The sequence below is a fragment of the Heterocephalus glaber genome, unplaced genomic scaffold (genome assembly GCF_053883595.1).
Source record: "Heterocephalus glaber isolate CG9 unplaced genomic scaffold, H.glaber_assembly_v1.0 deba00001572, whole genome shotgun sequence".
In the NCBI taxonomy this organism is placed as follows: Eukaryota; Metazoa; Chordata; class Mammalia; order Rodentia; family Bathyergidae; genus Heterocephalus; species Heterocephalus glaber.
The window spans coordinates 18708405-18723381 of NW_028258357.1; the positions used below are offsets into that span (position 1 = coordinate 18708405).

Here is a 14977-nt window from a genome sequence, read left to right on the forward strand (position 1 = left end):
TGTAGAATCAAATTACTGAGCTCCTTGAATGGTGTGGTGGTTTGCATTTATTCTGGAGGCAGTGAGGACTCCTGAAACATCTTGTGTCTTTATCTCTTAGAGATAAAGAGCAGTGGGTGGGCTGGGCTCAAACCAACATTTTATTTACACTGACAACAAGGGGAGTGTGAAGGTCGGAGGCAGAGAGCCAGTTAGAAAATCAGAGCCTGGACTGAAGTAGGGACAGTGGAGAAGAGAGAGAAACGAGGTGTTTTTGAAGGGTAATTGATGGGACTTGGAAACTTTCGGTTCTGAAGGTGGAGGTCCCCCAGATCTTGTTTTTGTGAGAGAAGAGTGAAGCGAGAAGGGACATGGAATGAAAAGCGCTCTGTTGGGGCTTTGTGTCATCAGAATAGCTTGGTATTGCCCATGTTAACATTGATCGCTTGGGTGAGGGGATTTCTACCAGGTTTTCCAATGTAAAGATACTGTTCTTCTCATTGTAATTAATAAGTCCGTGGGAGAACATACAGTACTGTTCATATACAAACACCTAGTTTTCTTCAATATTCTTCCCCTACTAATTTTAGCATTCATCACTGATTCTTACCTGCAGCAATAGTACTGTGGTATTTAATGGTGATTTTCCATTTTCATCCTTCCTTCTACATTTATGAATTGAAAGTCCACCATGAGGAAGAGCTACCCCTCTCCCCCATTTTCCTAGTATTTAATTGTATCTGTTTGTTTATTTATTTATTTATTTATTTTTTTGGTACCGGGGATTGAACTCGGGTCCTTGCAGCAGGCGGCAAAACCACTGAGCTAAATCCCCGGCCAGTATCTGTTTATTTTTATATCAATATTTATATCAGTGTGGGTTTAGCTTAGTCTTTCGGTTATAATCCAATGCTCTTTTTATTCATTTTGTTGCACAAATTATTCCAGCTATGGCCATTAGGAGTATGCTCCAGTTTGACCTCTCTCCTTTCAGACACATCCCCAGAACTCTGGAGCTCTTCCTTACTTCCTGGCATCACAAAACATTCCAGGTTCACCTGGTATTTCTCTACCACACTTTGTAATGACACTTCCCACCAAGAGGCCCTGGAAGCATTCCTTGTTAGAGAATGGTAATTAGAAAACAATATCCGGTCCTAAGTTGTTGACTGGGGCTCCCTGTTCCCAAAACACCATTGCTGCTGGCCCAGGAAGTCCCTCTTTGACCAGTGTCCCAGCCACCTTTCCGCAAGAGCTGCCTCCTGTGCTTCTGTATCACAAAAAAATATGACTTAAAACAATAGCATGTGTAGATCTTATCCTTTTGAAAATAGCAATGGAGGGCCAGGGATTTAGCTCTGTGGTTCCACTGCCTGCCTCACAAGCACAAGGTCCCGAGTTCAATCCCTGGTACCAAAAGAAAGAAAGAAAGAAAGAAAGAGCAATGGGAAACCAACTTTTTTGTTCTCTTTCCTTTTTAATTCTGTAGTTCTCCAGTTTGGATTCACAACTATCTTTGTGGCAGCTTTTCCCCTAGCACCACTTCTGGCCTTACTGAATAACATAATTGAAATTCGACTTGATGCTTACAAATTTGTCACACAGTGGAGGAGACCTCTGGCTTCAAGGGCCAAAGACATAGGTAAGTTGGATTTGGACCTGTTTTTTACAAGATATTAACCATCTTGTGGGTAAAACTTAAGAAAATACCAACTTTAGGTTTTTCTTATAGTCCCCGTGTAAGATAACTCAATTAATTTTTGCAATAAATAATTATATTATTTTTAAAATTATACTAGGCAAGAAGTAAAGCTGCCTTTTTGGAAATTTATAATTTCCAGTGCTAGAGAAATTTGTGCATCAATAGATTTCAATCTCATTATTTCTAAGGCTTTAGAGTAAAGATGTGATTTATTATCACTTTTTGAAATAGATCTTCCATTTTGCTTCACTTTGTTTTGCGCTTTCCTAAACGTGTTCGATTCACACGAAGTCTGTCTTTCTAATGACAGAGATGAGCTCTGGTCACTGAGTAGAGTTGTTGAGTCAGATGCAGCCTCTTGAGGGCAGAGCATACAGGTACTAGTGTGTGTGTCGAGGAGAACGGAACACAGTGTTCCTTCTCCTAGTGACTTATAGTCCCCTATGAAACGAGCCAAGAAGAATAGGAGGGACCCTGTCCAAACCCTCTAGGAGCTCCCAGTCTGGTGGCAGCTTGGCATTGAAAGTGCTTGTCACCAGATGATGTTTGGCAGCCTTACCGCTGACCAGCGTTCTCTGAGTTACGTGTGACCCTGGCCACTCAGCTGTGTGTACGCTGGCACTGTCACAGCACCTCCTCCAATGCCAACGTGTTTGGAAGCACACAATCTTACTCCTCTGCCAAGGGCCAGTATTTGGAAAGAGAAATGACCAGTGGAAAAGACCATAAAAAATGAGTTACCCTCATTGTTTTCATTCTTCTTACCTCTGATGTCGTATATGGAACTAATTCCATGCTTGTATTTGAACAGGAATTTGGTATGGAATTCTGGAAGGCATCGGAATTCTCTCTGTCATTACAAATGCATTCGTCATAGCGATAACATCTGACTTCATCCCTCGCTTGGTGTATGCTTATAAGTATGGACCTTGTGCAGGCCAAGGGGAAGCTGGGCAAAAGTAAGTTTCCTGTAAAACTGCTGTGAAATCTCCCAGCCACTGTGTGGTGTGGGGCCCTGGGCAAAAAGCCCTTGCGCTGGGGTGGGTAGCTCGTGAGCCAACATGAGAAGGTCTTTGGTGGAGGAGGTGAAATTAGGATGTAATTACACTTTCAGCCCAGAATGTACTGAATGCTTGGGGACCAAACAAGTCAGGCAGGTTTTAAATGGAATTCAATGTGAGAGCAGCAATTAACTTTTTTTTTCTTGCACACTTCTCTTGCGCATTATGAATTCAGAAATACATAGAACCCTGAAGTGGTCCGAGAAGCGGTACATGATTCATTATATAGTTACGGCATTGCTGTGAGTTTGGAAAGGACACTTACAGATGGGCAATGTGTCATTATATGTAAATTCTTCAAATTTTATGTGAGAAAATGCAACCATGCGCCTAATACCAAGTAGGTATTTTGTGAAATAAGCAAGCGAATGATTTTTTTCTAGCTACCAACTTGACCGGGGCCTGTATTTCCTAAGTTGAATTGGGGCACAATCCTGTGTCCTCAAACTGCTCAGGATGAAACCTATGCAACATTATAACCTGTCACCTAGCTTTCATTTCTGTATCTTGGAAAAAGGACACAAAGTCTTAACATACTTTAAAAGTCCCTAAATCAAAATTGTAAGATTTGGATGTATGAGGGTTGAGGGAAGGGGTTCACAGATCTTAACGATGGCCTAGATGTCCTGTCACACCGGATGCTGCCTGAACAGTCTGGCCTCAGGGCTCAGCACTCTAGCCAAAGTAATTCACCTAGAGCCATTATCACTGGACAGGCTCACAGAGCACAGCACCACCAAATCAAGTGGGTTACCTTAAGCAAACCTTGCTGGCATCCAATTTCATTACTAACCCTGTGCAAATGCACTAGGATGGAGATGATGGTGGGATGTGCTGAAGCTCTCACTCCTGCTACTTGAAGGTGCTTCTAGGACGTTCTTCACCACCACAGCAGATGGCTGTTAAACAGATCACCTAGCAACTGAAAGTGAGAATCCAGCACATTGTGAGGGAAATTTAAGCACTTAGCTTATTCCACCCAAGCATTCCTTTCTGTTAGCAACTGTGGTCAGCATTCTCTGCTCATCTAAGACTTTAAAAGCTGCTTTTGTTTGAGCCACTTCCACAGATGTCCTGCACTTGATTTTTAAAACAACCTTGGCAGTGGATGGACAGTATTATCATACTCACTGTGAGTGGGAGCAGGAGGAGATTAAGCAGGGTAAATCCAGTATCCGAAGGCAGTCGGGACAGCTGTTTGAGCCCATCAGGGAACTCAGCACCCTGGGCTTTGAGTCTAAGGGGTTCTTTTGATTCTTGCCCAATTCCAATTATGGTGCAAGCTGTCTTGCTTTTTAGGGAACCACAAAATAAAGCGGGAACATTTCTGCATACTTGATAATGAATCAAAGCTTTGGAATTTTGGCAGCCTGCTAGGTTTAAGACAAGGTTCACAGCGATTAAAATTTATCTAACAGCCTCATTAATTCAGTTTTATGAGGCTCTTCAGGGCGTTTATTTTGTTCATAAATATTTTTCCGACTTAAGGGCCCTCTGCCACTTTCAACTGATAAATCTGCCTTTTGTATTTTCATCCATTTGTCATTTTTCTTGTTTTCAAATAGTAATATTTATGTGTGTGATTTTTCATGAATCTTATTTTCTGCCCCAGTAGCAGCTCCATTACTCTGCAGAGTTCTTTTCTGGTTTTTTCCAGTTCCGAAAGGCTTTAGAAATGATTGAACCTTTAGAGTGGTAGCATTGTCAAATTTTAGAAGGTCATCGGCTTTTGGAGTAGGATATGCAGTTGGAGTCAAACCCCATGTAGGATTGAGTCCAACTGTGGAAATTTCATATTTCAATTTGAATTGAACCGAAAGCCAAAGATTTTCCTCCAAACCCATCACCTACCCCTCCCCAGGATTCCAGGTTGTGCTGGTACCTCCTCCTGACTGTCCCCGAAGCTTCCCCTGGCTTCTCCATGACTGAGAATGCCACAGCCCTAGGCCAGCACGTTGTCTGCCTTGCCCTCGTTCTGGCGGTTACGTGCATGCTGTCCCCGACCAGATTGCGGCCACTTGAGACACAGGCCCACGTCTTTCGCACTCGGGCACTCTGTGCACAACACTGTTACTCTTGCGTATGCCCAGCAGCCAGGTTCGCTCTGGCAGGCGGTGGGCGGCAACCTCTTTTTTCAGCCAGATCTGAAAATAAAAGAAACGGCTGAGGCAGTGTTCCCTACACACTGGTCCACAAGATTTTTCATGTGTTTTTATCTTTCTTGGAGCACATTCCTTCTCTCCAGCTGTAGCTGGCTGGGCGATTCCTGGATCTCAAACTGCTCATTGTTTGCAAAATGAGGCCACCTCTTCTTTGCAGGTGCCTCTAGAAATGAGCTTAGGAAATCGGACAGACACCAACAGACAAAAACGGCGAAATGAGTGTGAAGGTGTGTGCTCTGCAAGTGTTCTCCCAGCTAAATTTCTTTTTTTTTTTTGGTACCGGGGATCAAACTCTGTCTTTGCGCTTGCGAGGCAGGCAGCGGAACCACTGAGCTAAATCCCCGGCCCCTAAATGTCAATTTTAACAGACTAAAGATTTTTCCAATCTGCACTGATAAGTAGTTTGATCCCCCACCCTGGAATATAATAAACTCATTACTTCTTATCAGGAGGACACAGGCTGGAGTTTCTTGGAATGTTCTATAAGGATACAGGCTGGACATAAGGCAACACTGATTTCTGGTGGGAGCAGTGGTATCATAAAGAGTTACTGTCTTGATCAAGAACCTGTGCTTGAATTTTCACAGAACTAGGCGAAGTGTCTTGCTTAGTGAGTAATAAATAATGTTTGTACATACTCTGAATCACTTAAATACGGTGACAAACATCACCACTTGCAAAGTTGCATTTTAAAAAATAAAGTTGACAGCTGGCCGAGCACTCTGAAAGGCTGAGGCAGGCAGATCCCAAATTCAACCCCAGCTTGGCCAACTGAACAAGACCCTGGTCTCAGAATAGAAAATAAGAAGGGTTAGGGATGTAGCTCAGTTCAAAGACCTTGGGTCCAATCCCCAGAACCATAAAAAATAAAATAATAACAAATAAAGCTTACTGAGCAGAGGCCCTCCTCTTCAATTCATAATATTTGACATTTTTTTTTTTTTGGTACCCGGGATTGAACTCAGGACCTTGGGCTTTCAAGGCAGGCAGCGGAACCACTGAGCTAAATCCCTGGCCCTTGATACTTTTATTGGAACAAGTCAGAAATCCACATTTTTCTGTCCTCCTTCAGTAGCCTGGGAAGCCTTATCTATCAAGCTATATTTGACTTTAAGTGCATAAACCCAATCTTATTTCCACTAGTTTTTTTTTTCAGCCTTTGATCCTTTCCCCAGGCTGTTGACAACACAATATCTAAAAACTCAAAGGCAAATTTGGTGACCTAATTTAAAGACATTCCTCAGTGAGTTGGACCTGAAATCCACAATCTCAGAAGTTATTTCCAGTCTGCTCTTTCTCTTAAAACTGGTGATAATGACCACTGCTCTCTCCCTTTCTCTTGTGTGTAAAGAATTGAAAACAATAAGCAATCAAAACACCTAAATGAATGTGATAGTCCCAGAAGTTACTAGAAATAAATACGCTTCCTGATCCAAATAACATTACTCTTACATAAGACATTTTCTAAATCACGTTTCTTGGAGATACCTTCAGGGGCCACCTGCCAGCCCTTTAAAATTGACTTTAAAACTTTATGTTCAGAAGACAGGTGTGGTGGCACACACCTGTAATCCTGGCACTCGGGAGGCTGAGGCAGGAGCTCTGGCAAGCACAAGGTCCTGAGTTCAATCCCCGGTACCAAAAAGAAAACCAAACTTTATGTTCAGAGGAAATCCTTCCTTTGCCTGATACTTTTTCCCCTTCATTTTTCCCTGATCATCAGGGCAGGCATCGTCCCTCTGTGTCCCTGGGAACTGAGTGTGGGTCCATAGAGCTTTGTCACTAAGCCAAGTGATAGATGTGGGACCTGCTGCTGTCTGTCCCCCTGTTGCTACAGTGGGTCAGTGGGTGGACACGTGCACAGCCCTGCATGGTAAAGTATGGGGAATCCCATTCCCTGAATCCGTGGTCTGATGCCACCAAGAGCCACGATTCTACCACGATGAAAGAATGAGTGGAAGCCTAGACGGCCGGGTGCTGCTTCTCCGACTCTGGGGCGATGTAGAAAGACAGCCTCCACAACTACCTGGGCTCTATGTATTGGTCCATACTTAATGTCTGCATCCAGAAGGTGCAGTGCCCATTAAGATATGCTGGCCACGTGAATTTGTGGCTAGAATTACAGGGAAGACTTAAGAATCAGGTTCACAGAGTCCTCCTCAGTTTGGAGGTGGGACGTGGCGGGTGTCGTCCGTGAAGCAGGCATTTTATGTGAATTTAGATTCTATCAGTGGAGTTTAGACAGAGCAGCCAGTGGACAGCTGCTTTAATCTAACAAAAGCTTGGGTCTGCAGTGACACGAATATTGCACTTTGATGTGGCTCTTTGGTGGGTTCCAGCACACCTTTTCCTTCCACTGCCGAGCTCCTGAGAGGATTCGCTGGCTTCTGCACATCACCGACACGGGTGTGACAGGTGACAGCCATCATGGTGCTGTTTTGCATTTCTGGCAAGCTCTAGATAGTCCATAGATGGCAGAGCCGGGTCCCCAATTACCCCTTCCCGGAGAGGGAGAAGTGTCGAAGCTTGCTACATACCCGCTCTCCTTCTGCCCAGCCCAGGAGTGACCTGAGCAATGGGTCTCTGGCTCCATTCATTTTTCGATCTTTTAAGGTCATGGTAAAGCCTAGGGTCTGTCTTGGGCACAACAGAAGCCCTGTGCTCTCCAAACAGTTCGTGCCATCACTTTGGCTTAACGTTCAGGAATCAGTGTGTCAGAGAGGTTAAGGAAGAGAATCTGAGGCTATGATTTACCCATTCACCCAATGATTATTTATTTCCCACCTGCTAGATGCAAGAAATAAATAAAATGAGTAATCCACACTCACATTTACCTCTTGTAGGCTTGGTACTCGATTGCATGCTGTGAATACATCATTAATTGTACAGCGACCTTAGCAAGAGGCATCTTTGTAACAGGAAGAAGTTGTTTGGGGCCGGGGGCGGAGCTTCGCGGTAGAGTATTTGCCCAGCAAGTGCAAAGCCCTGGGTTTGATCCCCAAAACCACCAAAGGAAAGAAGTTATATAACTTGCCAAGATTATGGGTTAGAAAGCGCAAGGTTTAAGATTTAATCCCAAAACACAAGCTTTTAGTATCATAGTATATTTCCTCCCAGGACAGGGTGGAAGCCAGCTCCTCAGGACACCGTGTCCCCAGGAGTCTGAACAATTGTGTTGCTCCTGATCCACTCAGGACAATGTTCTGCATAAAAAACACTGTTTAAATACAAGTCCAGAAGTGCTAATTGCATGTGAAGTCACTTCACTGAATGGGTGTGTTCACACTTGTAAATCACTTTTTAAATCACATTATAAAAGATTTCCAAGAGCAGAGCGTTTCTTGTTATCAGACTTGTAGAAAGTGCTATTGATTGCATGGACATGTTGATAGAATGGATGCTAGGATCATCAATTCTATCTGCCATTCAATTTAAAAGGATCAGTAGGGTCTCTGATACTTCAGTTTTCCTCCATTGAAATCCATGTCACTGGATTTCTACATGGCATGGGACTTTGTAAGGTTGTAGTATCCAAAAATAGCTAAGAAATCTGTTCTGCTCCCAAAAAACTACAGTCCAAAGAAAAATAGGAAGGCAGATACAGCATTTTACGGAAGGGAGGGAAGCCAAGAGATAAAGGATGGGGGGATAAAAAAGGAATAAGATGTGTATGTGTATGCACCAGCTCCTCCCAAGGAATGTAATCATTACGTACTGCAAACATGCACCAAAGAAAAAATAACAAATAAATACATAGAATGAAGTTGGCCACACACAGATGAAGCCAAATTTAGTAGAAGCTGTGTAATAGTCCAACAGCACCTCGGAGAGAGAAGGGAGTGAGTCTTTCTGACTGAGGGGACCAAGAAGTCTTTCCAGAGAGGTGGTGTTTCCTTAACCATTGAAAGCTGGGAACCATTTCCACTTGTAAAGAAAGGAGTGGGGAATTCCACCACAAGGGACGAGCTGGGCAGAGACAAGAAAGCACACGACACAGTCCTAGTGCAGCACAAGTCAGCCTAAGGTGAGTTGAGGAGGGGATCTTATGCACACAATCATATTCAAGCATTGTGTGTGTGTGTGTGTGTGTGTGTGTGTGTGTGTGTGTCTTCAATGAAAGGGACCATGACGTACTTGTAACTTATGCCCACGGTGCAGTGCTGTGTTTCACCAAAGCACTGATGGGGGAAGCGACGTTCTGGGTGAGGATTGTGCATGAAAAGACCTAGGTCTCCTCCCTCAGCATTGCCCAGCTAAGTGCCCGTGACCAAGCAGGGCCAGCTCAAGGCTCTTGCAGCTGCAGGGGCTGCTGGGAAGAGGGGTCCCTAGGGAACTGGTCCAGAGAAGGTGCTCGGGGTCCCGGCTACACACTGTGCTCTCCGGCAGGTGCATGGTTGGCTATGTGAACGCCAGCTTGTCTGTGTTCCGAATTTCTGACTTTGAGAACCGGTCGGAGCCCGAGTCTGACGGCAGCGAGTTCTCCGGGACTCCTCTCAAGTATTGCAGGTAAGAGCGGGCCCCGAGCGGGGCTCTGCATGGCTCCACCCTGGGGAGGCTTTGCTCTGACAGCACCAGCTGGTTGTCTGGGTTTAAAGCAGTGGGTCTCAACCTTGACTGTGACTTACAATCCTCTGGGAGATTTTTAAATTCTCCTGTTTGGGCTGCAACCCAGATGAACTGAAACAGACTCCAGGCCTCCGTGTGGTTCAGGAACCCCAGGTACAGAGTTGACAACCACTGGTTTGAAGGGGAAAACTAAAAATGCCACGACCGTGTGTGGCTCAAGAACTCAGGCAATCTGAATGACAGCTGTCGAGGGCGCCTGTCCTGACCCCACTCCTTTCTCTTACCCATACTGCCCAGCATCACCTTTTCAAGTGCTCAGCAACTCAGACGAGCGGGCTCCCAAATGGTGCAGGTTCTACTCCATCACCCTCTACACCATGTGCCTGATCTCAGTCTGTCTCTCCCTCCAAGAGGAAATGAAACTTGCCCCTGGGTATCCACTATATGTGAAGGAGAGCTTGTGCAACCCCTAGTATCTGCCAGGAACTGCCACTGTATTTAATAATCACATCGCCTTCTAGGGTGGGCAGTTTTCTTCTATTCGGCAGATAAAACCATTCACCAAATGCTCAGTAAAATTGTTTGTGTACAACTATTGTTTTAAATGAATTTTATCAGTACATTTTAGGGAAACAGTATAATGACGTTCATCATTGGAAATTTGCACCTTTACATAATCTCTCTTGGTTCTTGTTTTCCCCCCTTCCCCTGCCCTCCCTTCAACCTCTCCATCCCTCCCTATTTACAAAGACTTTGTTTCCATTTTTTCATTTTCTCCTATTAATTCCATTCCCTTCTTTCCTTTCCCCTACCTCTCCCACTTCCCCTTCCCCTTTACCCCTTTTCTTTCCTCTTTCACATTACCTATTATGCCTTTTAGTCCTTATTTACACTTTCAATTTCTCACACTAGAGAAACTTTTTGGTATTTACACATGTGTGTCCTGTTTATTTCACTTAAGAGTATCACCTCAATGTGCATCCATTTAGCTATAAATGTCTCTAATTTCTCATTTTTTATGGCTGAGTAGTACTCCATTTTATTAACAAACCACATTTTCTTTATCCAGTCTCCAGTTGATGGACAGTTGGGCTGCTTCCAAGTTTTAGCTATTACAAATTGTGTTGCTATGAACATGGGTGCACATATATCAGCTATTCCCAGAAGGGGAATAGCTGGGTCAAATGGGACTTCCAGGCCTAGCTTTTTGAGGTACCTCCATACTGATTTCCACAGTGGTTGAAGCAGTCTACACTCCCACCAACAGTGGAGCAGGGTTCCTCTTTCCCCACAGCCCCACCAGCATTTGTTAATGGTTGATTTCATGATAGCAGCCCTTCTTTTCTGCGGTGAGGTGGAATCTCATTGTGTCTATTTGCATCTCTCGAATGACCAGTGATTTTGAACATTTTTTCGTATTTTTTTTTGCTATTTCTACTTCTTTGTCTGAGAAATGTCTGTTCATTTCAGATGCCGGTTTTGGATTGGGCCTTTGAATTTGGGAGGTCTGATTTTTTTAAATTCTTTATAGGTTCTAGATTGTAGACCTTTGTCTGAGGAACAGCAGGTGAAAATTTTTTCCCACATTGTAGGTTGTCTCTTCACACTGTTGGTGGTTTCTCTTGCTGTGCAGAAGCTTTTTAGTAAGAAGAGATCCCACTTGTTGATTGTTTGTGCTAGTTCACGGGCAACTGAGGTTTTATTCATAAAATCTTTTCCTACACCAATATCTTCAAGAGTTCTACCTAACCTCTGTTCCAGCCGGTTCAGTGTTTCTGTTTTAATATTTAGATCTTTAATCAATTTCAATTTTAGTTTAGTGCATGGTGAGAGATATAGGTCTAGTTTTAATCTTTGGCAAGTTGAATCCCAATTTTTCCAGCACCATTTATCTATCTTTCCTCCAGTGGGGGTGGTTGGCTCCTTTGTCAACAATGAAGGGGCTGAGTGTGTCTGGAGTTGTTTCTGCATCTTCTAATCTGTTCCACTGGTCCTCAGTTCTCTTTCTTTGCCAGTACCATGCTATTTTTTTCACAGTAGCTTTGTAGTATAGTTTCAAGTTGGGGATTCTGATGCCCCCTGCTATGTCTCTGTTGCCTAGAATTGCTTTTGCTATTCTAGGTCTCTTCTTGTTCCAAATGAATTTTTGGATTGTTTTCTCAAGGTCCATGAAGTATGCTGGTGGGATTTCAGTTGGGATTGCATTGAATCTATATAGCAGTTTTGGAAGTATGGCCATTTTCACTATATTAATCCTTCCCACCCAGGAGCAGGGGATGTCTGTCCATTTTCTGATATCATCTTCAATCTCTCTTTTCAGAGTGCCATAGTTTTCAGAGAAGAGGTCTTTGATTTCTTTTGTTAGGATGATTCCTAGATATTTCAGTTTTTTGGATGCTACTGTGAAAGGAATTATTTGCCCTATTTCTCTCTCAGTGAGTCTGTCATTTGTGTAGAGGAGAGCTATTGATTTTTGTGTGTTGACCTTGTAACCAACTACTTTACTGAATTTGGTTATTAAGTCTAGAAGGCTTTTGGTGGAGTTCTTGGGGTCTTCTATACAGAGTATCATGTCATCTGCAAATAATGACCATTTGACTTCTTCATTTCCTATCTTTATTCCTTTTATTTCTTTCTCTTGTCTAATTGCCATGGCTAATGTTTCCAAGACTATATTGAACCAGAGTGGTGATAGTGGACATCCTTGTCTTGTTCCTCATTTTAGTGTGAAGGATTTCAGTTTTTGACCATTTAGTATGATATTGGCTGTTAGTTTTTCATAGATGGCTTTTATCAGATTGAGGTAGAGACCATCTATTCTGACTTTTTGTAGGGTTTTTATCATAAATGCATGTTGGATTTTGTCAAAGGCTTTTTCTGCATCTATTGAGATGATCATATGGTTTTTGTCCCTGGCTCTATTGATACAGTGTATCACATTGATTGATTTGCCTATGTTGAACCATCCCTGCATCCCTGGGATGAATCACACTTGGTCAGGGTGTAAAATCTTCTTGATGATATTTTGCATTCTATTTGCCAGTATCTTATTAAGCATTTTTGCATCTATGTTCATTAGTGAGATTGGCCTACAGTTCTCTTTTTCAGTTGGGTCTTTCTCTGCTTTGGGGATCAAGGTGATGCTTGCTTCTAGGAATGAACTCAGAAATATTGCTTCCCTTTCAATTTCATTGAAGAGTTTAAACAGTAGTGGCAGTAGTTCCTCTCTGAATGTCTTGTAGAATTCAGTAGTGAAGCCATCAGGACCCGGGCTTTTCTTAGTTGCTAAGTTTTTAATCACATTTCCAATTTCATTGGTTCATATTGGGTTGTTTAGAATGGTTAGGTCTTCTTCGTTCAACTTTGGTAATTCATATGTATCTAGGAATCTGTCCATTTCTTTTGTGTTTTCCATCTTATTCGCATATAGGTTCTCGAAGCAGGTATTGATAATCCTCTGGATTTCTGCTGGGTCTGTTGTAATTTCACCCATTTCATTCCTAATTGCATGGATTTGGGCCTTTTCTTTCCTTTTTCTGATAAGGTTGGCTAAGGGTTTGTCAATTTTGTTTGTTCTTTCAAAGAACCAACTCTTGGCTTCATTGATTTTTTGTATCATTCTCTTAGTCTGCATTGCATTGATTTCTGCTCTGATCTTTATAATTTTCTCCCTTGTATGAGCTTTGGGTTTGTCCTGCTCTCCTTTTTCTAGAAGCTTGGGGTTCAGCATCAGGTTGTTTAATTGGGCTCACTCTGTTTTCCTAATATGAGTTTTCACTGCTATGAATTTCCCTCGTAAAACTGCTTTCCTTGTGTCCCATATATTCTGATATGTTGTATTGGCATTGTCATTTAATTGTAGGAACTGTCTGATTTCTTCTTTAATTTCCTCTGTGACCCATTGGTTATTCAGAAGTGTGTTGTTCAATTTCTGTGTGTTTATGAATTTTTTGCAGTTTCTTTTGCTATTAATCTCCAATTTCATCGCACTATGGTCTGATAATATACAGAGGATAACTTCAATTCCTTTGCACTTACTTAGACATGTTCTATGAGTGAGTATGTGGTTGATTTTGTAGAACAACCCATGTGCAGCTGAAAAGAATGTGTATTCTGATTTTGTGGGATGGAACATTCTGTAAACATCTGTTAAGTTCATTTGTTTAAGAGTTTGATTGAGTTCTAGTATTTCATTGCTTATTTTTTGTCTAGTTGATCTATCTATTTGTGACAGTGGAGTATTGAGGTCCCCCACTACTATTGTATTAGTGCTTATTTGATTTTTCATGTCTGTTAGTATTTTTTTTGTGGGGGGGTTCATTAGTATTTGTTTTATATAGTTGGGTGCACTAGTGTTTGGTGCATAGATATTTATGATTGTCATCTCTTCATCTTGGATTGTTCCCTTTACAAGGATATAGTATCCTTCTTTGTCTCTCTTAATCAGTGTTGGTTTGAAATCCACTTGATCTGCAAAGAGGATAGCTACTCCTGCTTTTTTCGGGTTCCTGTCACATGGAGTATTGTTTTCCACCCTTTAACTTTCAGTCTATGAGTTTCTTTTTGAATTAAATGTGCTTCTTGTATGCTTATTGTTGGATCTTGCTTCTTGACCCATTCTGCCAGTCTGTTTCTTTTGATTGGTGAATTAAGACCATTAACATTGATGGTTATAACTGATACGTATTAACTTATCATTGTCATGACTTTTTCTTTTTGTTGGATTCTTCCCCTTTGCATTTAATTTCTTGTCATGCCCAATCAGTTCATTCTGCTGGGCTTCCTGGGGTTGTGGTCCTCATTGTCTTTTCCTAAGATATTGTCTAAAATTTTTTGAAGTGCTGGTTTGGTATTCATGAAGTTCCTAAGGTGCTCTTTGTCATGAAAGTGTCTTATTTCTCCATCAATTTTGAAAGATAGTTTTGCAGGGTACATCAATCTGGGTTGGAGGCTGTTTTCTTTTAGGGCTTGGAATATGTCACTCCAAGCTCTTCTTGCCTTGATGGTTTGTGTTGAGAAGTCTGCTGTGATTCTGATGGGCTTTCCTTTGTATGTGATTTGTTTCTTTTCTCTAAGAGCTTGTAGAACTTTGTTCTTCTATTGGGTTTCTGGAATCTTAACTATTATATGCCTATGTGTAGATTTTTTTTTTATCAAGGCTAGTTGAAATCCTATATACCTCTTGTATCTATATGTCAAGTTCTTTTCCCCTCCTTGGGAAGTTTTCTGCCATCACTTCTGTGAACAGTGTTTTTATGTCATCTGCACGCTCCCCTGTTTCTTCATTGACTCCGATCAGTCTTCTGTTATTCATCTTTGCATCATCTAGCAACTGCTGGATTGATTTCTCATGATCCCTTATAATTTTAAAGCAGTTTTTCTTTTCCTGGTCACTAATTGCAATCTTATCTTCTATATCTGAAATTCTGTCCTCACATTGCCTCATTCTGCTGCATAATCTTTCAGTGGAGTTTTTAATCTCCTGGAAATCTCTTTGTATCAGTTTT

General features: G+C 42.2%; 1 protein-coding gene across 23 annotated transcripts in view; it reads left to right on the forward strand.

Moving 5' to 3' along the window:
- Positions 1 to 14977, forward strand: part of Ano4 (anoctamin 4) — a 366091-nt gene that overhangs the window by 335231 nt on the left and 15883 nt on the right. For all 23 annotated transcript variants that reach the window (XR_015443559.1, XR_015443558.1, XR_015443557.1 and 20 more), the window contains 3 exons: positions 1469 to 1621; positions 2493 to 2640; positions 9291 to 9410. Coding sequence is in view for 20 of the 23 variants with exons in the window: in XM_013072270.3 (XP_012927724.1) it covers positions 1469 to 1621; positions 2493 to 2640; positions 9291 to 9410 (421 nt within the window). In the remaining 3 variants the exon portion in view is untranslated. The remainder of the gene's footprint in view (positions 1 to 1468; positions 1622 to 2492; positions 2641 to 9290; positions 9411 to 14977) is intronic.